Genomic DNA, 22,853 nt, shown 5'->3' with positions numbered 1-22,853 from the left:
GACCTTTGTGGATAATTCGGCCCCCGGTTAAAACCTCCCGAATGATGGAGACTTAAGGATCCCGAGCCGAGGGAAGGTGACCGCAACAGCATCAGAGAAACGCAGGTTTCTAACCTCAAACACCTTTATTTGTATTTTCCTGCTTCAGAGTCCCGGGACCGGATGCCCCAGACTACAGGAGACCTTTGTGGATAATTCGGCTCCCGGTAAAACCCTCCTGAACCATGGGAACCCAGGGACCGGGCAGGAAGAGGATCCCGAACCGGGAGCGGCTGACAGCAGAGGACGATGCCCTCAACCAGGTCGCCCGGGAGGTGAGGCTGCTTATCGATACTGGTATTGATACGAGGATTGGTTTAATGTTACAGCAGTGAACTGAGTCCCTCTGCGGGTCTCTGCGGGTCTCTGCGGGATCACTAAGTGACCCTGAAGCGGTGCTGGAGACCGGAAACACCTGGGCAATTTAAATTAATAGTTAAAAGCTATGAATTAATAAGAATAAATAATAAATAAAAAATAGAAAAAGACAAGTACAATGACATTACACATTAAATAAATCTATTTTAAAGGTACCAGTCTGTCACAGAGTAAATTAAACCAACTAAAACTTTCTGGCTGTTAATGTGACTCTTTATGTTGGATTTAATTATTTTGTTAATTAATTATTTTTATATTTAATAGTTTTTTTTTTCCTTTATTTATTTTGACCTATACAATTGATATTATATAGATTACAGATGTAAAATCTAATTAATAACTAGAATCATAAGCACGTGCTGTGTCTGTGGCCACAGTTGGTTTCACACTGATAATCTCTGTGTCTCTATTGTTGTGACAAAGCTCCTTTATGTTCGGCCGAGTTTGTCCTACATACTGAAGCTGGAATGTGGAAACTGAGCAACGCAGGAAGCCTCTGGTTCCTCTTCTTCTTCTGTGGTGGTTGTTTGTGTTCTGGGGTTCAAGGCTTCTCCTTGAAGATGTTTGATTCTTTGTTGGAAGCTGAATCCGTTCATTGATTGTTTTTATTTCTCGATCGATAATCAATGAATTCTGAATCAGCGGCTCAGTTTGTAGCAGAATAAACTGATCAGAGGTCGTCCAGGTGATCAGGTCATATTAATAACTGAGTAATATTCACCCCTCATCTCACAATGATTGTTCCTGTTGATCGCTGACTGATTGCTCTGAAAACAGCTCCAGTTCACGTCTTTAAGGTGTTTCAGTTCATTCGGATGTTAAAACATGGAAAAGAAGATAGAGATCGTCTGAGAAGCTGGAAGTTTAATTAACAACACGCTCATGATGAAGATCATCCAGCTGTTTGTCTCACAGTGCTTTTATTGTGAAGCACAGGCAGGAAGTGGGGGCTTAGTGTCGCAGCAGCAGCTTTCTGATGCTGAGTAATTAAAGGAGCTGTATTGATCGGTGAGGAGGAGGTGATGGTTTATTGTCCTCCGGGTGCGATCAGCTGATCTGAGAGCAGCTGACTGTTTTGCCTGTGAGTCACAGAGCAGGTAAACAAACAGGAAACCGGTTCAGCCGCATTCAGACACGCACACACCTGTCTGTCCAATCACACACATTCCTGATCAATCAGTCGCACTGATGATGCAGGCGGCTGCGCACGAGCCTGTAAACGCTGTCTGGTGGGGGGGGTGACCTCCATCCTGTAATCCTCTGCAGCAGCACAAACATTAATCTGCATCTCAGCTGTCACAACACGACACAGATCGTCTCGTCAGCTCTGGTTTTAAATGAAGTTTCACCACAAACGGCCGTTACCCGCATCACAACCCGTCTGTACTCTGCACGCAGAGCAGGTGTGTCGTTGTCACGGTGATGGAGGGCGTGTCTCCTGCTGTGAGGACAGGTGGACGCTCCACATTCCTCCTGCAGACAGACGGGCGGAGACGCCAAAATTATGAACATGTCGAAACTCGTTTCGCCAGGAAGCAAAGTCAAAAGTAATCTGAGTAAATTCAGAGACGAAAATGTCATTTCAGTTTTCAATCCCATATTTCCCCACGGTTACCTTAGTAACAATCAGATAAAGAAACCTTTAAAAGTTGAGCACATTTCCAGCTGGTCAGAGAACTGAAAACAAAACGGTCATTAAGTAATCGAGGTAATCAGATTACATTTTGAACATTAAGTAATTAACCCTGAACCATCGTTCTTCTCTGTGATGTTCAGATGATGGGATTTATTGTTTTCACCGTGGCGTTGAGATCATGCAGTTTTATTTTGATGTTGTTTAAAATGCTTCCATCTCGTTGCGGCTCAGGCGGAGGCCAGGCTGGCGGCGAAGCGCGCGGCGAGAGCGGAAGCTCGAGAGATCAGGATGAAGGAGCTGGAGCGCAGCAGAAAGAGGTGAGCGGGCTTTTATTCTGAAATCCCTTCACACAAGTCAGCGCACGCATCACATCCTGCCACCTGATTGGTCCACAGGGGTTTGTCGTGTCGTCGTTGCTAGGAGACGACGAGAATCCTCTGATTGGCTGTTGATTCGCAAACAAAGACAGAAAGTGTTGTAATAAAAAATTAGCCAAAGTTTCTGTCAGCTGAAGTGTCGGAGGTCTTGTTACCTGGATACGAACGACGCAGAGAAATGAGAGCGTCACATGATGCAGATAAGAGATGAAGCTGCGTTCAAGTCTGTTTAAATAAAAGTCACAGAAGTGGGCGCAGCCGACGTGACGTCACCCGACGGTTCGGGGACCTCCGGTTTGGCATTTTGGCCGTCGCCATCTTGTTTTTTTGGAACCAGATGTGACCATATTTGGAGCTAGCTAGCTTGGTTAGCTAACTGTGATATTAGCTCAGATGCTAATTGCGGCTAGCAACAAAGCGTATTTAACAGAAAAATGACCAGTCGACTCCGGATGGTTAAAAGTAGGGCGGGGCAATAAAACGATAATGATCGCGATATAATTTCCACTAACAAAGGTTCAATAAACATTTGATTTAGTTTAATTCAAACACGAATGAATCAGCACTTAATGTTCCGCTCGGTATGTTTATATTTATATTTTCAGGGCTGTTTGTGTTCGGAGCTGCAGCTAAAACACATTCAGTGAAATTATTAATGAAGCACTGAGGGGGGGAGAAACTGATGTACATAGAAAGAACTCGGGTCTCTGTTCCTCTAAATGGGACCATAATTTACTAAATGAACATCATGCTGTGTTGAAGAAGACTTGAAACTAGAGACTGAGACCAGAAACTCATCAGGAAAGTGTTTACTGAGGGAATAAATCAGCTGACAAGTAGAAACATTTTCTCACAGACTTCTATACAATCACACTTCTTTTAGTGGAGTCGCCCCCTGCTGGCTGCTGGAGAAGACGCAGGTCAACAGAAGTCAATAAACTTGAATGAATTAGAGGCTCTGAATCCCGGCTTATCTCAAAGGCATTTAAAAGTGAAGGCGGCTCGGCTCCGGGTGCGTTTACCTGCCGTGGCCCCGCAGAACAGAGAGTCTGGGGTCGAAGGTCAAACTGTTAGTGTGGAAACAAAGAGCTGCAGTCAGCAGTCAGTCAGCAGCTTCAGCGGCGTCTGGACCTCTGGTGAGTAACTTCCTCGTTTCTTCACTTGTCTCTGACCAACGCACGCTCCCAGCTTTTCTTTTTGTTGCTACACAAATTAATTTACCAGGAAATGAAATCAATGTGTCGTCAGAGGAAGACGCACGTTTAAAATGTGTCTTTAAAACACGTCCGTGTTCGTGTTACGGCCAGAAGCAGAAAGTCAGCGGGTGATTTAATTTAGGTTTATGTTGTAAGATCCAAGGAGAACATCACGACTATCACTTTAATGCATTTAAACATGTAATGTTATTTAGTGGATCAGCAAGGCGTCAACCTCTCAGCTCTGTGACGAGGAAAATCTGTGTTCGTGCTCGCCGTCCATCGACAGAGCGGCGTCGTGACCGTAAACGAGGCCGTCCAGCTTTCTTTGAGGAAACGGATTTGACTGTGTTGTTGTCTCCTGTGCTGCTGACTCTCAGTGTCACGTCCTGGTTCAATACAGCCGGTTTATATTTACTGCGTATCATCAGGTTTGTTTATTGATCCACTGTTTGGCTTCAACTGTTTGTTCAACCTGACTTGATTCTGATCGATACGACATTTTTAGACTGAAACGAAACACATCACATCAGCGCGCTCCGACCGCCAGCCAATCAGAGCTTTGATTTCTGGTGAAAGTGTTTAAAACTTTCTGAGGAGAACGTTTGTTTCCCTCGACCTTCTGTGAGATGTTTTCAGTTCAGCTGAAATGTGCCTGGAGGTTTTTCTGTGGGAGTAAAACAGAAGTGACGGCGTCGCTGCAGAGACTCTGTGTGTACTCTGTGGTGCAGAGCAGGACCGGCCGTGACCTCTGACCTCTGCTCTCTAACCTCCGCTCTCTCCTCTTGTGTCTCCTCCCTCCTGCTGTAGCTCTTTCACAGCCACAAGGTACGACTAACTCCTTCTGTTTGTTTTACTCCTCTGGGAGCGCCGGCCGGGTGGGGACGACTCACCTTTCTGGGCTAAAGCCCCGCCCGCCTGCCGCGCCAAGAGGTTTAAAACAAATACGCCTGTTTTTCTCTTTAAATCTGAAACCTGAAGTTTTATTTGTCTTCTTGTTCTAACATGTTTCTCCTCTTCTTCCTCTCCCCGTCCTCCTGCAGAAGTATTATGGTCTGGATAATAAGTGGGGTCACATTGAACAGTGGATGGTAGGGCTCTGTACGCCTCTGTGGGCCTCTGTAGGACTCTGTAGTACTCTGTAGGACTCTGTGGGCCTCTGTGGGCCTCTGTGGGCCTCTGTGGGCCTCTGTGGGACTCTGTAGTACTCTGTAGGACTCTGTGGGCCTCTGTGGGCCTCTGTAGGACTCTGTAGTACTCTGTAGGACTCTGTGGGCCTCTGTGGGCCTCTGTGGGCCTCTGTGGGCCTCTGTAGGACTCTGTAGGACTCTGTAGGACTCTGTGGGCCTCTGTAGTACTCTGTAGGACTCTGTAGGACTCTGTGGGCCTCTGTGGGCCTCTGTGGGCCTCTGTGGGCCTCTGTAGGACTCTGTAGGACTCTGTGGGCCTCTGTAGGACTCTGTAGGCCTCTGTAGGTCTCTAAATGACTCTGGAAGACCTTTAAATGACTGTAGGACTCTGTGGGACTCTAAATGACTCTAAATGACTCTGTAGTGCTCTATAGGCCTCTGTAGGACTCTGTAGGCCTCTGTACGACTCTTTAGGCCTCTGTAGGTCTCTAAATGACTCTGTAGGGCTCTGTGGGCCTCTGTAGGACTTTAAATGACTCTGTAGGACTCTGTAGGGCTCTAAATGGCTCTAAATGACTCTGTAGGACTCTGTAGGACTCTGTAGGGCTCTAAATGGCTCTAAATGACTCTGTAGGACTCTGTAGGCCTCTGTAGGCCTCTGTAGGTCTCTAAATGACTCTGGAAGACCTTTAAATGACTCTGTAGGACTCTGTGGGACTCTGTAGGCCTCTGTAGGGCTCTGTAGGCCTCTGTAGGCCTCTGTAGGTCTCTAAATGACTCTGGAAGACCTTTAAATGACTGTAGGGCTCTAAATGACTCTGTAGGGCTCTAAATGGCTCTAAATGCCTCTGTAGGTCTCTAAATGACTCTGGAAGACCTTTAAATGACTGTAGGACTCTGTAGGAATCTAAATGACTCTGTAGGGCTCTAAATGACTCTGTAGGGCTCTAAATGACTCTGTAGGGCTCTAAATGGCTCTAAATGCCTCTGTAGGTCTCTAAATGACTCTGTAGGTCTCTAAATGACTCTGTAGGACTCTAAATGACTCTGTAGGGCTCTAAATGGCTCTAAATGCCTCTGTAGGTCTCTAAATGACTCTGTAGGACTCTAAATGACTCTGTAGGGCTCTAAATGGCTCTAAATGCCTCTGTAGGTCTCTAAATGACTCTGGAAGACCTTTAAATGACTGTAGGCCTCTGTAGGTCTCTAAATGACTCTGGAAGACCTTTAAATGACTGTAGGGCTCTGTAGGACTCTAAATGACTCTGTAGGTCTCTAAATGACTCTGTAGGACTCTAAATGACTCTGTAGGGCTCTAAATGGCTCTAAATGCCTCTGTAGGTCTCTAAATGACTCTGGAAGACCTTTAAATGACTGTAGGCCTCTGTAGGTCTCTAAATGACTCTGGAAGACCTTTAAATGACTGTAGGGCTCTGTAGGACTCTAAATGACTCTGTAGGGCTCTAAATGGCTCTAAATGCCTCTGTAGGTCTCTAAATGACTCTGGAAGACCTTTAAATGACTGTAGGACTCTGTAGGAATCTAAATGACTCTGTAGGACTCTAAATGACTCTGTAGGGCTCTAAATGGCTCTAAATGACTCTGTAGGACTCAGTAGGGCTCTAAATGACTCTAAATGGCTCTAAATGACTCTGTAGGACTCAGTAGGGCTCTAAATGACTCAGTAGGGCTCTAAATGACTCTGTAGGACTCAGTAGGGCTCTAAATGACACAGTAGGGCTCTAAATGACTCTGTAGGACTCTGTGGGACTCTGTAGGGCTCTGTAGGCCTCTGTAGGTCTCTAAATGACTCTGGAAGACCTTTAAATGACTGTAGGACTCTGTAGGACTCTGTAGGACTCTAAATGACTCTGTAGGACTCTAAATGACTCTGTAGGACTGTTTTGGACTCTTTGGGACTCTGCAGGGCTCATTAGGACTCTGCAGGACTCTGTAGGACTCTAAATGACTCTGTAGGACTCTAAATGACTCTAAATGACTCTGTAGGACTCTGTAGGACTCTAAATGACTCTGTAGGACTGTTTTGGACTCTTTGGGACTCTGCAGGGCTCATTAGGACTCTGCAGGACTCTGTAGGACTCTAAATGACTCTGTAGGACTGTTTTGGACTCTTTGGGACTCTGCAGGACTCTAAATGACTCTGTAGGACTGTTTTGGACTCTTTGGGACTCTGCAGGACTCTAAATGACTCTGTAGGACTGTTTTGGACTCTGCAGGGCTCATTAGGACTCTGCAGGACTCTGTAGGACTCTAAATGACTCTGTAGGACTGTTTTGGAGTCTTTGGGACTCTGCAGGGCTCATTAGGACTCTGCAGGACTCTGTAGGACTCTAAATGACTCTGTAGGACTGTTTTGGACTCTTTGGGACTCTGCAGGGCTCATTAGGACTCTGCAGGACTCTGTATGTGCTGCTGTCTGACTCATGAAAACCTCGTATCTGACCAGCTGTGAACATCATTGACCTCTAAACAAACAGGAAGTGACATCACTCTGACGCTGCAGATCTGATGATTGGTCATGTATAAAACCACAACACACAGAGACTCAGCTGATCCTCTAACAGCTGGAGGTCTGACCCGGTCTGACCCGGTCTGGTTTTCATGTTGTCAACAGGAAGTAGCTGCTGTTTGTTGTTGTTGTGTATCAGTGCTGATGTGTTTGTTCTGCACGCGCTCAGACAGACTCGCACAGATTAACACTAATCCAGATTATCTGCCTCCAGCTCTCGTCCCATGATCCTTTGCTGTTTGCTGCACGCCGTGTGTGTGTCTGCACGCCGTAGCTCAGCTTCACGCCGTGTGAACTCAGCATGTATTTACATATTATTATTATTTCCTTCAGATTCAGAGGTTTTTTATTTGGTTATTGTTTAATTCTTTGTTTATAAATTCAGTTTTTATTATTTATTTGATTTAATTTATATTTTTTATTTATTTTCATAATTGAATTATTCAAATTAAATTTTATTTTATCATTATTTATTAATTTATTCATTAGATTATTTTATTCAGTTTTTATTTAATTTAATTGTTTTACTATTTCTCACCTGAGGTTTGATTTGATTGCAAATTGAAGTTTAATTGATCACATGACCTGCATGGTTTGCATGCAGTGTTTCCCCTCAGGGTCCCTTGGCTCTGTCTGTCAGGCATCAGCAGCACATGGTTGGTCGTCACATATGGGATGTTTTTATTCAGGTTACATTGGTCACACAGCTTCTGTAAGTTAACTGATGTTTGAACGTCATAATTTGAACCCAAACATGATCTTTCCTGCCTTTGGTGCCTAAACACAACCAAACTGTGACGTTTCACAACAAGTACTTTTATTTTGATCTGATCATGTGCTGCTGCTGCCTATCAGACGGAGCCCAGGGCATGTTGCTGAGATCAGGGCAACTCTTCTTCTTCTGCTGTTTCAGCTCTTTAACTGGTCTGTTGTCTTTCTTCTTCGTGGCCTTTCAGGAGGACAGTGAGCGGTATTCTCGCCACTCACGGAGACACGCCTCGGTCTGTATCTCTTCCTCCGTCTGTCTGTAGTTCCTCCACCCTTCCTGTTCTGCCTCTCCCAGTTTTACATTAAGAGCTAAATGAACTGATTAAAGAGTCTCAGGAGTCAAACCTGAGCGTCCCCTGCTGAACTGGAGGAGCTCGCTGTGCTTCATTATAATGCAGCGTTCAAAATGTATTCCATCGTGCTTTAACCAATTAAAAAGCAGATATCAGACACTGAACCCTTTAACCAGGTGTAGTCTGAACCTGCTGACGGACCGATCCGATCCACTTAGTGTGGCAGGAAACTGAATCAGTTCCTCTGAGCAGGAGGCTAAAACATGAAACTGTCAGAGATTTAAACCAAACCAGAAGCCTCCTGACCAGGACCTGGTTCAGGACCTGGACCAGGTCCAGACAGGGGAATCTGCTGTCTGCATGTTAAACTCCTGTTTGTGTGTTTCAGATGTCCGACGACGAAGAGAGGATGTCTGTGGGGAGTCGCGGCAGCTTCAGGGTGAGTCTCACTCAGCAACACACACAGGGAGAGTCTGACCTTCACCTGGTGAGTCAGGACGGGGCCGGCGAGTCAGGACGGGGCCGGCGAGTCAGGACGGGGTCAATAACTCAGGACGGGGCCTATAAGTCAGGACGGGCTCCAATAAGTCAGGACGGGCTCCAATAAGTCAGGACGGGGCCTATAAGTCAGGACGGGGCCTATAAGTCAGGACGGGGTCAATAACTCAGGACGGGGCTTATAAGTCAGGACGGGGCCTATAAGTCAGGACGGGGTCAATAACTCAGGACGGGGCCTATAAGTCAGGACGGGCTCCAATAAGTCAGGACGGGCTCCAATAAGTCAGGACGGGTCCTATAAGTCAGGACGGGGTCAATAACTCAGGACGGGGCCTATAAGTCAGGACGGGGCCTATAAGTCAGGACGGGGCCTATAAGTCAGGACGGGGTCAATAACTCAGGACGGGTCCTATAACTCAGGACGGGCTCCAATAAGTCAGGACGGGCTCCATAAGTCAGGACGGGGTCAATAACTCAGGACGGGGCCTATAAGTCAGGACGGGGTCAATAACTCAGGACGGGGCCTATAAGTCAGGACGGGGCCTATAAGTCAGGACGGGGCCTATAAGTCAGGACGGGGCCTATAAGTCAGGACGGGGTCAATAACTCAGGACGGGGCCTATAAGTCAGGACGGGGCCTATAAGTCAGGACAGGCTCCAATAAGTCAGGACGGGCTCCAATAAGTCAGGACGGGGCCTATAAGTCAGGACGGGGTCAATAACTCAGGACGGGGCCTATAAGTCAGGACGGGGCCTATAAGTCAGGACGGGCTCCAATAAGTCAGGACGGGCTCCAATAAGTCAGGACGGGGCCTATAAGTCAGGACGGGGCCTATAAGTCAGGACGGGGTCAATAACTCAGGACGGGGTCATTAACTCAGGACGGGGTTCAGGAGTTCACTGGATTGTGTTTACAGACAGAAATGTTGCTGCAGCAGCTTTAAACCGGACAGGAAGTAGCTTCCTGAGCTGAAGGCAGACGGGTCAACAAGTAAACACGCGGTCATCAGACTGCACCTGATCAATGATCAATAATCAATAACAGCTGGACGTCACATGATTCTGCTGTCGGTCAGCAAAACAAACACCAGGGGAAGTTGTCATGAAACCAGACTTTCTTACTGCAGCGGGTATCAGCGGGTATCAGCGAGTGAAACAACCAGCACGTATTTCCTGTCCGGCTGTCAGGCCTGATTCTGAAGATGTGAAATGAAACAGCAGCTGTTAAACTCTGTTCCACTGGAGCCTAAAGTGTCTGTTTAATGTTTAGTGAAGCCCCTCGCTCTCTCAGCTGCAGGGTCGCTCTCTGACATCACTTCCTGTTGGCTGTCAGTAGATCAGGCAGCAGGTGGATGTGGTGAGGTGCGGCAGACTGTGGATCTCCGTCACTGAAACGTTTGTGTTGGAGAGCAGCGACGGAAGCTCTGATTGGCCGGCCGCCTTGAGTCCGGCCTGTCGGAGCTCCTCTCCGCTCTGAATGAAAGAGCGTGCGTGAAACACACCGCAGCTTAAGAAAACACAGCGCGGGCTGGAGGCGGTCAGGTAAAATCTGTCAGACACTGATCTGCCAGAGGCCCCTGGCTTCATCTACCAGCTCCAGGAACCACAACGCACTGCAGGGACCTCACCAGTCTGTGTTTTCTGAACGCTGCGGTGGGTTTGACCTTTTCAGCCACCGTACAGACGACTAACTAACATCCTGATGAACTGTTTTCTGTTTCTGTCTTCCCTCCCCTCTCTCTCCTTTCTTACCCCCCACAGCCTTCAGACTACAGTGGGTTTCTGGGCTCCAGCTCTCGAGCCTCCTCCAGGGCCAGTTCAGCTCGTGCGAGCCCAGTGGTGAGCTCTCTTCTCTGGGTCTCTGTCTGACCGTCTCCCCCTCTCTCTTCTGGTTCTCTGCTTTCACTCTCCTCACCACTAGTCCGTACCTCCTCACAGTCACCATGTCAGTCTAGAGGAAGGGATCCCAAACCTTTATCGGCTCCTGACCCCAAAGGGCCCCAGACTTACCCCAGTGATGTAAATGTATTTATTATAAAGTTCCTGCCCACCTCACAGGTCAGGGATGTAAAGGACATCACAGCAGTAACCAGATTTACTGAGTGAACAGGATCCAGGACCTCCCAGACTGGGTCCAGCACCTCCGTAGTCAAACTCAAAGTCCGCCACGTGCTTCCCGGGGCCTTTAGTTTAGTTTTAGCCGTCGCTCCGCGTCCAGCCTGCTGGTTTACAAAGGAAGCGTCGTCGTGCATTAACCCAAGAGAAACAGGTCTCTGGAGTCTGGCTCCCCCTGGTGGCCATGTTGTCCACGTGCAGCTCCTGTCGATAAAGTTCATTTAAACCAGTTTAAATACACAGTGTCACCATGGTTACGCAGCAGTAACCAGTGCGATGGATCAGTAAAGTTTGTGTTTGTGTGTTCAGGTGGAGGAGAGACCGGACAGAGACTTCCTGGATAAAGTAAGTTTTTATTTTACAGAAATGTTCAAAGATGGAGAAAAAAAGTGACCCAGTTAACGAGTTCATTCAGATTTCACGTAGCAGTGATGAAGCCTGTCCTCCTCTTCCTCAGGGCTCCAGGACGGCTTCCACGCTCTCCGCCGCCACGCTCGCCTCTCTGGGCGGAGCCTCGTCCCGCCGAGGAAGCTGCGACACGTCGTTCTCCGTGGAAACGGAGGCGTCAATCAGAGACATGAAGGTGGTCTATGGTTTTAGTGTTCAGATCTAAGTGAATGCTTTAGCGGAGACGGTGCAGAGGGTGATGTGATGTGATGTGCTCAGGACTCTCTGGCCGAGTCGGAGGAGAAGTACCGGAAAGCGATGGTTTCTAACGCCCAGCTCCACAACGAGAAGTCCACTCTGATGTATCAGGTGGAGACGCTGAGGGAGGAGCTGAGCGACATGGAGGAGCTGCTGTGGGAGTCACGGCGGCAGTGCGACGACAGGACCAAGGTCAGGGGCCACACAGGGGCCCTTATGGGTTTACTTTCAGAATATTCTGAGAATTTAAGCTCGAGAGTAAAATCTGTGCTTTATTTTTGAAATATTGTGACTTTATTTTGTTAACTATAGTTGAGTACAGCTGAGAAACATATAAAAACAGGGTTCCCACTCGTCCTGGAAAACCTGGAACACATTTGACCAATTTTCCAGTCATGGAAAACACCTGGAAAATAATTTTATGTTGCGGCAGCGTTGTGAACCGGAGTCGGGTCACATGGTAGCACAGGGTGGAGAAAGTCCCTGCTGGCTGCTGACTGAGGAAGTGTTAAACGGTTGGATAATGTTGAACTCTGGGGCCAAATTGTAGGTTATTATTGGTGTGGAGGCCGTTCAGAGGTTAAAATATATTGATAAGAAAAGCACTTGCCAAGCACAAAAGAAACAAAAAAATAAAAACTAACAAGATCAATTTGTCATAATTTCTTCGCCTGTAATAGATGATCACTGCACGTCTTTGAAGCTTCTGCAGAGAGGAACATGTTGGTGTCATGTCACACTGAAGATTGTTGTTAAAGTAATGTTTCTTTCTCGTTCAGATGAGCTGGAGCCACTAACCCTGTTTGTGTTGCAGGAGTTGGAGCGCGAGCGTCAGGCTCACGGCGTTCTGCAGTTCCAGTTTAAAGAGATGAAAGAAACTCTGAGACAGACCGAAGAGCTGCTGACGGTCAGTTACTGAACACAGATTCGGCGCTCCTCCAGGCAGAGATCTGGTCTTGGAGGAGTCTTTTCACGGCCTCTGGGTTTAACATAGAGCAGAACTCAACAGCAGCAGATTTTTGTGTCACTGTGACGGGAAAATAATTTCACAAGGACACAGTAACCCTACCAAAAGTAATCCGTCATTTTACGTTGTAATGTTTCAAAATATTTCAACTTTAGTCTCAGAATCTCCTTTTAGTGCTTTTCCAAATATTGAATGTGAATATCATTATAAATATATCTTCCAAACATCGTGTAAGACACAGGACGTTTCCACAAACAGTCCTCTTTGTAAAACTCTGTGGTTAATGAATTTAAGTTACATAGGTTTTCTTCTTCTTCGTCTTGCTCTCCTCTAACACTGTAAATGGTAGTTCAGCATTAATGTCTGCATGTCACTAATCAAAGAAGAAGAAAGTTCCAGTTGCGAGTTTCATTGTTTTCAGCTGTTCCTTTAATGCAGCTCTTACTAACTCTGACTGCTCCTTACTTACTCTCTTTTATTTTACCCTTCCTTCCTTCCTTCCTTCCTTCCTCCCTTCCTCCCTTCCTTCCTTCCTTCCTTCCTTCCTCCCTCCCTCCCTCCCTCCCTCAGGAGGTGTCGGAGCTCCGGTTGAAGAGCAGCAGTTATTGTCAGGAGGTTTCTGACCTGCAGGAGGTTCTGCAGTGGAAAGAGAAGAAGATGGCGGTACGACACCAGTTAGTCAGAATGAGAGTTGCGTCAGTCAGTCAGTCCGAGTTAGTTTGAGTTACAAGTCAGACCACAGATTCAGTTGTTTACAGCTTCGTTTCTTCCCGTCTGTCTGCACTAATATTTCTACATGTTTCGCTTCTCTGCTGGTCCTTCACTGCCTCCATGTTTCCTTCCTTCCTTCCTCCCTCTGCCGCCTCTCAGGCGTTAGAGAGGCAGACAGAAATGTCCGACATCGTTCGCATCGAACGCGATCGGCTCAGAGACGAAGTGGTGCGACTCAGAGATTTACTGAAGGTATTCAGAGGGGGAACACCTGACTGTGAGGTCACTGCCTCCACCTGTGTGATGTCATCAATCATCATCAGCGTCATCCATCGCCTGAATATTCAATACATTCAGGATAAAGTCTTCATCGTTATCAGCTGTGACACACCCACACTTTATCCTGTAAAAACATCAACATTATTCACACATGAATTCATTAAAATCACTACTTGTATAATTACAAATTAAACATATGAAATTACTAATTAAACATATATTTTCCTGTAGAATATATAAAACATATATATTATGTGAAGTGACACATATAATTAGTATAATAATCAAACATATTTCTTGTAAAATTACAATGTATACATGTAAAATGACTAATCAAATGTATTTTATCCTGTAAAAGTACTACCTAAACATATTCTTTTTTTTGCATAATTACAACTTAAACATGTAAAATGACTAATTAAATGAATTTTATCCTGTAAAAGTACTACCTAAACATATTCTTTTTTTGTATAATTACAACTTAAACATGTAAAATTACTGATTAAACATAGTTTTTCCTGTAAAATTACATTTACTTGTACAATTACTAATTAGACTATTTTTCCTTGAAAATTACTACCTATACATGTAAAATTACTAGTTAAACATTATTTTATTGTAAGATTACAACGTATACACATAAAATGACTAATTAAATGTATTTTTTCCTGTAAGATATCACGTGTTTTCATATTAAGAGCTTTATATGTGGGTGCCTGTTTTAGCCCGTTTTTCTGTGCTGGATGTGGAAACGTCTCAGGTCGTAGATGAAACCTGATCATTTTAGTTTGACAACATCAAACGGAGACAATCCTCATTGATTACAGAGTATTGATTATTACTCACTTCTTGATTAAATCCCGAACAGGCACACGGAGTCGTCGTCTCTCCTGAGGTCTCCACGAATGGGGAGACAGGACAGGATGGGGCTGAGGATGATGTCAGCGCTGAATCTGTCGCCCAGTTGGCTCAGGACGCATCACATGGTGGCAGAGAGAGCATGCTCGGTAAGAATACATTGAACCTCCGTACAGTGACAGTGTTTTGTTCCACAGTTTTTAACTTTATGTAGACATTTATGAGAATAATTGAAATACTACACTCATTAACACTGAAACAAGATATTATGGAAGTTCACTGTCAACAGGAAAATACAAAGTAGATGATACTCTATATAAAACCCTCATCAGAAGGCAGATTGATCAGTTTTTATCACAATTTATTTATCATTGTTAGAAAATACTCATGTTGATGAGATACAAACCTACAGTCAGAAGATACTTTGTCAGTTATCGCTTTTAAAATTCGAGAATATGAGGCAGTAAGTCAAAATGTGGACTTAAGTTTAAATTTGGACTTAATTAAATTTATACGATACTTTATGTGAGAAATAAGTTTTAAGATATGAATCAAAAGTTATATTTGTATTATATTTCATCTACTTTTTCTTTTGATGAAACTGAGCTTCCATAAGTTTAAACCAGATATAAATCCAACAACAAGCTGAACGAGTTCAAGTGTGTGTGTCTGCATGATGTTTGTGTTAAATGTGACTTTCACTAATGCATGCGACTTTTAATCATAAGGACATTTGATGATTTGAATCAACTTGTTGGATGTTTGAAAATTCAGCATCTACCTCCTAACTCATCAGCATGTTCCTACAGAAGACTCAAACAAGACCTCTCCTTTAATTCTTCTGTGATCAAGACCTTGATTCGTCTCCCGTCCAGTCGGTTTGGGTTAATTCCCCACATCTTTACAGTTAAATTCTGTCTTTCACGTCTTTAAGCAGTCAACTGTGCTTGGTCCTCCAATGTGTCCTCCGTGATCTTTCAGGGACAGTTCGGGAGCAGCAGCCAGCAGAGGGCAGCAAACAGGATGACATGAAATCCCCCCGCTGTCAGATCTATAAACGTTCCCAGTTACTAAAGGTCATTTCCACCAGCGACCAAACCAAACCAGACGCTTCAAAACCAGTGAAGGGGCTCGACAAACAGGCCAGAGAAAGACGAGACAGAGCAGAAAAACTGCCAGGCAGAAACGAGGGTGCAAGGGAAGTACAAAGAAACAAAGGAAGTGGAAAGGAGCCGACGAAGAAATATCAAATCGGTCAAAGACAGGACGGAGGTTTGTTGTTTAGAAATGAGCAAGGACGTGCTGCTCAGATGAGCGAGCCGAAATCTGCCATTGCCCAATTAATTGTCAATGATCAGGCATTTAAAGGCAGAACCAAACTTCATCGTGGATCTGGAGTGAAATCATCTGTAGCGTCTAACCGGGATGTCCTTGTGACTGAAGTGGAGCACTCCCTTGATGACCAAATCTGCAAAATTCAAACTAATCTGGGAGGAACTCAACTGTTAGTGCATGGATCAGAAAGCCAAGAAAAAGGTGCATATTTGGTTTCACCTGTTCGCAAATCAAGACTTGTTCCACCTCGACCGGCAAAAGACATCATCCTGGAAAACAAGGCGATAGTGCTGAGTGTCGTGACGGCTGGAAAACAGAACCAAGATGTTGCCTCTGTGACAGGAAATGAGACTTCTGATATTGCACGAAAGCGTCCGTCTGCTGGTGATATTTTCCTGACTCAAGAGAGCGATGGAAACGCATGCAGGGATGTAAGCTTTTCAGACGGGGAAGAAGTGCCTCATATTCCAGCTTTGAAAGCAAAAGAAACTCCGACATCAGTGGAGAGTTTGAAAGAAGGGTGTGATGGACACAGTTTTAAAGATGAAGATATAAAACTTCTCACTGATTTGGTGGAAAATGACACCTTTCAAAGTTTTGTACACAAACAACAGACAGAGAATTTGGGAAGTGCCCTAAATAAAGAGAAAGCCTTAAAGAATGAGGGTGATTTAAGTTGCTCTGATGTACCTGAAGGTCCAAGCTTTGAAACCAAAATGAAACCATCAGAGCTTGATGCTCTCCTACCAGCAGAGGAGGCAATCATTAAAGAAGAGTTGGGTACATCTGAGAAACTTGAGGACTGTAGGCTTTATAAAGAGGAACCGATCAGAGAAGCTTTTCAGATTCGAGGCAATTCCTCTGAATTTCCCAAATGTGATGACCAGACAGAAACGCCACGGTCATCAACTCTGTCACCGCTTGCCCCAGTGGAGATGTCCAAGGACTGGAGTGGTTTGGAAAAGATGATTCAAAGCATCCTGAAAGGGTTTGTAGAAAATCAAGGCTTTGCAGCTGAAATCCCAAGAATTCTTCCAGACGTCTCAGGATTTCTCAGACGGTGGATTTCAGATTTGGAGGGGAAGCTGAAGAATGTTGCAGAAAATGAGCAGCGTCATGCAGTCATACAAGAGTCAGCAGGCCAAATGACGGGTATCAAACCCAGTGTGGAGGGTGAACTGCTTTTGAAGGACTTAGCAGAGGGAAATAAAAGCCCAGAAGTTCAGAGTCCTGTTGGATATTCAGTGATAATAAAAGGCTCTTCGCTCTCAAGGATGTTGGAAGTAGCATCTCTGGAAGTACATCCTCAAGCTTATGATGTCTCCGAGGACTCAAGCCAAGTTTGTGAAGACGTTCAGGATCTAACAGCAGTTGATGACCAAGAAGCAACAGAAAATACCTCAGAGGTTGTGTCTAACATACGTATATTTAATGTGGAAGTCACTGAATCCTCTCCACAAGTGAATTGTGTTGACATAGAAGAAGAAAGGCAAAGTCAGAGCGATCCAATGGTGACAAGCTGCTTTGAGGAATTTGTTTTTGTTGAATCTGCAAAATCCAAAAATATGGAGTCAGACTGGGGCTTGGTAGACTCGGCAACAAATCAGGTAGTGGAAGTCGTCCCTTTAACGAACAAACAAAGGGAGATGGTCTGTAGAAGTCGAAGCTGCCTCGATCCCGTTGTTGAGACACCACATGAAAGGAGTCGAACATTATCGACCAACTCTCAAAGTTCAAAGGTCAGAAGGCTTTCGGAAATAACTGCAGATGAATTCAAGCCGACGGCTGTTCCTGAATTGGTGCTGATGAGCCGACAAGAAGAGGGAAGGATTACAGAAGATGTGGAGGAGCTGTCAGTTGGAGACATGGACAGCTGCGAGGAGGTTGATGAGTGGGAAGCACAGCAAACAACGCAACAACAACATCAAGCAGAGACGCAGGGTGTGCAAGATGTAAACGGCTCTCCAGTGGCGAGCAGCGAGAAACACCTGAGTGGAAGGAAAGACAAACACAAAACTGACTGCAGGATTTTATAGATAAACAAGAAGGAAAGGATTGTTAATGAGGTTAAGATTTAGTTGAATTTTATTGGTACTTTAAAGGAATATTTGTCATTTAGTGAAAACAGCCAAACAGCTAGCCTGGGTTTGTCCAACAGTTCACCCATCAGAAGCTCAAGCTCCCTGATTACTATCATGTATCTGGTTTGTTTCAAACAACTGAGGGACGACAATCTGCTGTTTCTGTGCTGGCAGCAGTGACCTCCTGTAGTCTGGGGTGGATACCCGGCAACTGACAGAAAATATTATGTTAATAATAGAATAATTAAATATAATTAAATGTTTAAAAACATTTAACAAAGTAAATTCCTTGAATGTGTGAGCCCACTTGACAAGTATTTCAAACAGGATGAAAAATGACTTTTTGAATGAATTTGTATTATTTGTTTTTAATAAAGTGTTTTGAGGTTGCTGGTTTCTTCTCTTCTTCTGCACATTATTTCACAATCGTTCCAGCTTCTTCGTCCTCAGACAAGCAGCAATGAAGTGACACAGTAAAGAGGCAGAACCTGATTGGTCCTCCTGTGTACGCTCTGAGCACTGATTGTTTCTTAATGAAAACATTTACAATAAAGCATACATTTCACCTTTGTGCGGCTTGTCCAGGCACGTTTGTGAGTTGTGGTGTGGGAAGCTGGCAGTGGGTTTACCTCCTCCTGTGGCTGCTGGGAGGAAAACAACCTCTGCTGCTGTTAGAAGTGCTGTGAAAACCGTATTCACAGTTATTTAACAGCTACTCCCATATAGAATTTATATACTCTGGTTTCATCATGAGTTCATTACGGTATGTTTTATTTGAGTTTATTTACACTGTGTATTTATAAGTATGTGTCCGCCTCTTGGAGATTGTCTTGCCAGTGAACACTTAAGGGGTAAGAAACTGTGTTTATTACCTCATTCTTGAGTTCTATATTTCTTTGATGAATAATTTCCTGTTTATAATAAACAATAATTTTATGTATTAATTGATCATTTCACTTGATTCTGGTGAACAATTTCACGTTCATAATTCTATCCGTATGATGTGCTAAAGTAATTGGGGAAAATGTTTGGTGCTCTAGTATATTTAGTAATTCAGATGAGCCACTCACTAAAATTTCAGCAATAAGTCCTTTTATTTTCAGCATTATATATATGTGGAATTTACCAATTCAAATTGTCCACCATTAATTAACTTCAAGCTTCAAACTAAACACATACATAATCGTACAATGTATGTACAAGTATCTGTTAATAACCTGCCGTCTGTGATCATATTCATAAACAGTAACTGCATCATCTCCTGATGGCTCCTAAGATAAATCTGAACGGTATATACAAGATGAAGAAGAGTAATAATGTAATGATGATTTTTCCTGTTGCGTTGCAGAACTCCGGCTGAAGAAACTATTTGAGGAAAGAGAGAGTTTGCAGGATCAGGTGAGCAGGAAACTTTCTAGATGCTTGCTCTGTTCCACAGACTCCAGATGTTCTTTAAATAAATTTATTAAACCATAATCTATCAAATGAATGTTATTAATGAGCAGGTGAGGCTGTTGAAGTCTCAGCTGGATCGGACAGAGAAGAACGGGACAGACGAAGTCCAGAATGCAGAGGGGAGCGGTCTGGAGAACGGGATGGACTCCCATCTTCTTGACCTACAGAGTGAGCCCTCTTCTTCGTCTTTGTTGTCAACTTTGTCTTTTCATCTTCTGTTTTCTTCACTGCTTTGTCTTCTTCTTCAGTCTTTGTCATTTTGTCTCCTTTTTCATCTTTTTTGTCTTCATCATTGTCGACTTCTTCTTTCAGAGCTCAGAACAGCTGCAGGGTAAAAACTACTTGTTTCTTTTCTTCAGGAGACGCCAACAGGCAAATCAGCGACCTCAAGTTCAAACTGGTGAAATCTGAGCAGGAAGTCACCACTCTAGAACAAAATGTAAGTGTGGACGGAAAAATGTCCAACGTTTTGGAGAGAAAATGAGACCAAGGTCGTCTAAGCCTTTAATTTAACTTCTGAGGACTGAAACCAGTTTGTTTCATATGATTCATTCATTCGCAGCGTTACAGACAGACTGCTCATGGTCTGTACCTAAAGCACAGAGCATTCTGATGACACACACCAGTTGTGTGTTGAAGCTGCAGCTATTTTGGGAAGCATAGTTTAGGAAGTCCCCATAAAGACAACAAGGAGGACAGGTCGCTAAACTGGTCTCGCTGTCCTAACTCAGGTGATCCGACTGGAAGGTCAGGTGACTCGATACAAGTCGGCGTCAGAAAACGCAGAGAAGATCGAAGACGAGCTGAAAGTGGAGAAGAGACGTCTGCAGAGAGAGGTGGGACGCCCTCATTTCATTTCATGTCTTTAATTTGTTGGTATATGTAGCAAAAAAGAAAAGCAACTAGCTTTTCAGAGGTTTAGATAAACCTGAATTACATTCCATTAGAAACATTTTAGTTATTAACTTTGCTTTCTGAAAACTAGAACATAAATATCGTTGTCGTTGTGTAAAAGCATGTTAGCTGGTCAGATATTTGTCCCGATGCTGTTTGTTTAGGGTCTTTGTTTTCCTCAGAAAGGTAAGCAGACTTGTAGCCTTTAACTTTCCCTCCTCCGGATGTAAACCAACTGTCCTCCCGTCTCCTTGCAGCTCCGCTCGGCTCTGGACCGGATCGAGGAGTTGGAGGCGAGTAACAACCACCTGTCCAAACGGCTGGAGAAGATGAAGGCCAACAGGAACGCCCTGCTGGCCCAGCAGTGACCCCCGTCCTGGGAGCAGTCTGGGTCCTGTCTCCACCTCCAGCCTGACAGACTGACAATCAACGCTCGCTTTCCTCTGCATGCAGCACCAGACGGGTGGAGTTAACTGAAAACAAACCAAAAACAATCTGAACAAAGTGATCGACCATGGACGTCTGTGATCCCGGTGCCATGAACACAGCAGACTTCACGGGTGGAGTTTACCACACGACCTTCAGACCAGCTGAGGGACCAGATTCAGGATCAATGACCCACAGGTCTGAAAGTGTCAGAAAGGACTGGGTGGTCTCATGAGGATCAGACCTCCAGTCTGCAGATCAAAAACAGATGCAAAGGAGTTTTATAAAACTGAGCGTCTGTATGTTGAAATAAGGGAAATCTAAAGTGTTGCACTGAATCAAGAAAAGGAAACGAGTCATCGTTAAAAGGCTATTTTTAAATAATATTAGAGGGTACGGCCTGCTCTGTGAATGGGGCCCCGGGGTCATTTCCGGTATGCTTTATATTCATATCTAATGTATAATTAATTAATGTGTAATTAAATAATGAACCAGTAATGAAAAGACCGAGATGTCTACAGGTGGAGCCTCAGTACGTCCAGCTGTGAAGAGTAGTTTCTCCTCTGAAGGTGAGCATGTTTTCTAACCCCACAAGACATCTGCTCATTATGATCAATTCAGTAATAATTTGGAAATAATTATGTCATTGGTAAATCTGGTCCTGGTGTGGTAAACTCCACCCGTCTGGCCCTCCAGCTGTGTTAAAACAAACACTACATCTGCCTCATCAACATTCAGCTGCTCCGTCTGTGTGAAACGCGGCACTACCTCTCCTCCGACACTCGGGGCGCGGCTCCCCTCAAAGACCGGACTACAGTAGAGAGAGACCGGGACAGACCGGATCACACTGGATCAGACCGTGTCAGACCGGGACCAGGACAGACCAGTTCAGACTGGCAGCTGAGTTATTTTATTTTGTTTTGTTTTTTGGTGTTTTAGGTGGTTCTGTGGCCATTTTTAATGTTTTTCGGTTTGTATCCTAGAGCCGGACTCTTCATTCACTTATGTTGGACTTATTTTTAGTCTGTTAGTTTCTAGTTTGGGTTTGGGGGTGCTGGATTTTGAGAAACGATACCAACAGATCTTCAGAACTTTGTTAAGAAAAATGCAGAATGACTAAATGTTTCTGTAAATCACTGAAAAAAAGGAAGTGTGGGAACAAACGTTCATGTAGCACATGAGTCCAGAGTCCAGCTCCGCCCACAGTGCTTTCATGGTGGAAGGGGGCGTGGCCACCAGTGTACATACAGGGCAGGTGGAGGACTCACCTGGCACATCATGTTTTCATGGCACTTGGATGTAAAATCACCAGCTTGTAAATGTCTAAATATTCATGTCTGTAATGAGCGTGTGAAGAGTTTGCTTCCTGCGAGTCCTTGTGGAGGGAAAAGATCCTCGCGTCGTACAGACATGTAGATGCAGGTGTGGCACCTGGAACACCATGATTATATGCTGCTGATATTTGTTGCCTTAATGTGGCAACCAGGAAATAAAATGTGACAAAATGGCTGAAGCTGTTTCCTGATTGGTTAGCTGCACCTGTCGCTGCAGGTGTCAGTGCATCAAGGTGCTGCCAGCTTATTGGTCAATATGGAAACCAGCAGGTGTCAGGCGACAGGAAGCCGTGGACGTGTGGAATCAAACTCTTCACATGTTTGAAAAAACCTCTTGTATCAATAACACGTGTCTGTGAATGTCGACGCTCAGGTGAGCGGCAATCTGTGGGCAGGTTCTTCATCTACAGGTGAACTAATGCTGGGTCGGCACGGTGACGGGAAGCTTGAGCGAGTTGTTTACAGACTGCCGTCGCTGTGGAACACGAATCTGTCATGTATGTATCGGGTCCTATTGATTAGGATGTGGGAAATCAATATATCAGCTGATTGATCAGTGTGACGGGTGTTAAAGGTGTAAAATAAACTCATGCAACATCAGTGTGAAGATGTTGAGTTGATGACTTTAATCATTTTGATTCTTAACATTTTTCATATATTGATCACCATATTCACACCGTATGGATTTTTATAGAACCCCGGCAACATTAGCTGCTTGGGACTAGCACAGAAGTTGGGTCTATGTACTCGACCAAACTATCCTGCTATATAAACAATTTGACGTTAAAGCCCCTCCCAGACCACAGCATCCGCGTCCACATTACGAGACCCTGTATTATGGCATAACAAAGGGTTTTTGGGAGACATGACCAGAAATATCCAAAATGCTTTAACTCCTCCTTTTTCAC

At 44.6% G+C, this 22,853-nt stretch overlaps 1 protein-coding gene across 6 annotated transcripts; it reads left to right on the top strand.

Moving 5' to 3' along the window:
- Positions 1–6: 6 nt before the first annotated feature.
- LOC119892736 (leucine-rich repeat flightless-interacting protein 2-like) lies at positions 7–22,552 on the top strand. Of its 6 annotated transcripts, XM_038708940.1 has the most exons (13): positions 8,105–8,287; positions 8,736–8,786; positions 10,607–10,684; positions 11,270–11,305; positions 11,418–11,543; positions 11,627–11,797; positions 12,420–12,512; positions 14,431–14,569; positions 19,185–19,234; positions 19,342–19,459; positions 19,651–19,730; positions 20,023–20,127; positions 20,443–22,552. In XM_038708940.1, the coding sequence occupies exons 1-13, from the start codon at positions 8,120–8,122 to the stop codon at positions 20,551–20,553; spliced, it is 1,326 nt and encodes a 441-aa protein (XP_038564868.1). In that variant the 5' UTR covers positions 8,105–8,119; the 3' UTR covers positions 20,554–22,552. The 6 variants fall into 6 exon arrangements, with proteins under 6 accessions (XP_038561777.1, XP_038560969.1, XP_038562573.1 ...); XM_038705849.1 differs by lacking the exons at positions 8,105–8,287; positions 19,185–19,234; positions 19,342–19,459; ... (1 more) ...; positions 20,023–20,127; positions 20,443–22,552 and adding exons at positions 7–76; positions 149–314; positions 15,402–18,226; XM_038705041.1 differs by lacking the exons at positions 8,105–8,287; positions 19,185–19,234; positions 19,342–19,459; ... (1 more) ...; positions 20,023–20,127; positions 20,443–22,552 and adding exons at positions 119–314; positions 15,402–18,226.
- The last annotated feature ends 301 nt before the right edge of the window (positions 22,553–22,853 follow it).

This window comes from Micropterus salmoides, unplaced genomic scaffold, assembly GCF_014851395.1.
Source record: "Micropterus salmoides isolate LMB-PRFRI ecotype aquatic unplaced genomic scaffold, ASM1485139v1 Ms_hic_scaffold_1, whole genome shotgun sequence".
Lineage (NCBI taxonomy): Eukaryota > Metazoa > Chordata > Actinopteri > Centrarchiformes > Centrarchidae > Micropterus > Micropterus salmoides.
The sequence above is the reverse complement of the archived record's forward strand: the minus strand, read 5'-3'. Positions and strand labels throughout refer to the sequence as shown.

Coding starts and splice junctions, on each gene's coding strand:
- LOC119892736 (XM_038705849.1), top strand. CDS start 225: ATGGGAACCCAGGGACCGGGCAGGAAGAGGATCCCGAACCGGGAGCGG. Junction 11,306..11,417: donor ACAGAGACTTCCTGGATAAA/GTAAGTTTTTAT, acceptor CCTCTTCCTCAG/GGCTCCAGGACGGCTTCCAC. Junction 11,544..11,626: donor CGTCAATCAGAGACATGAAG/GTGGTCTATGGT, acceptor TGATGTGCTCAG/GACTCTCTGGCCGAGTCGGA.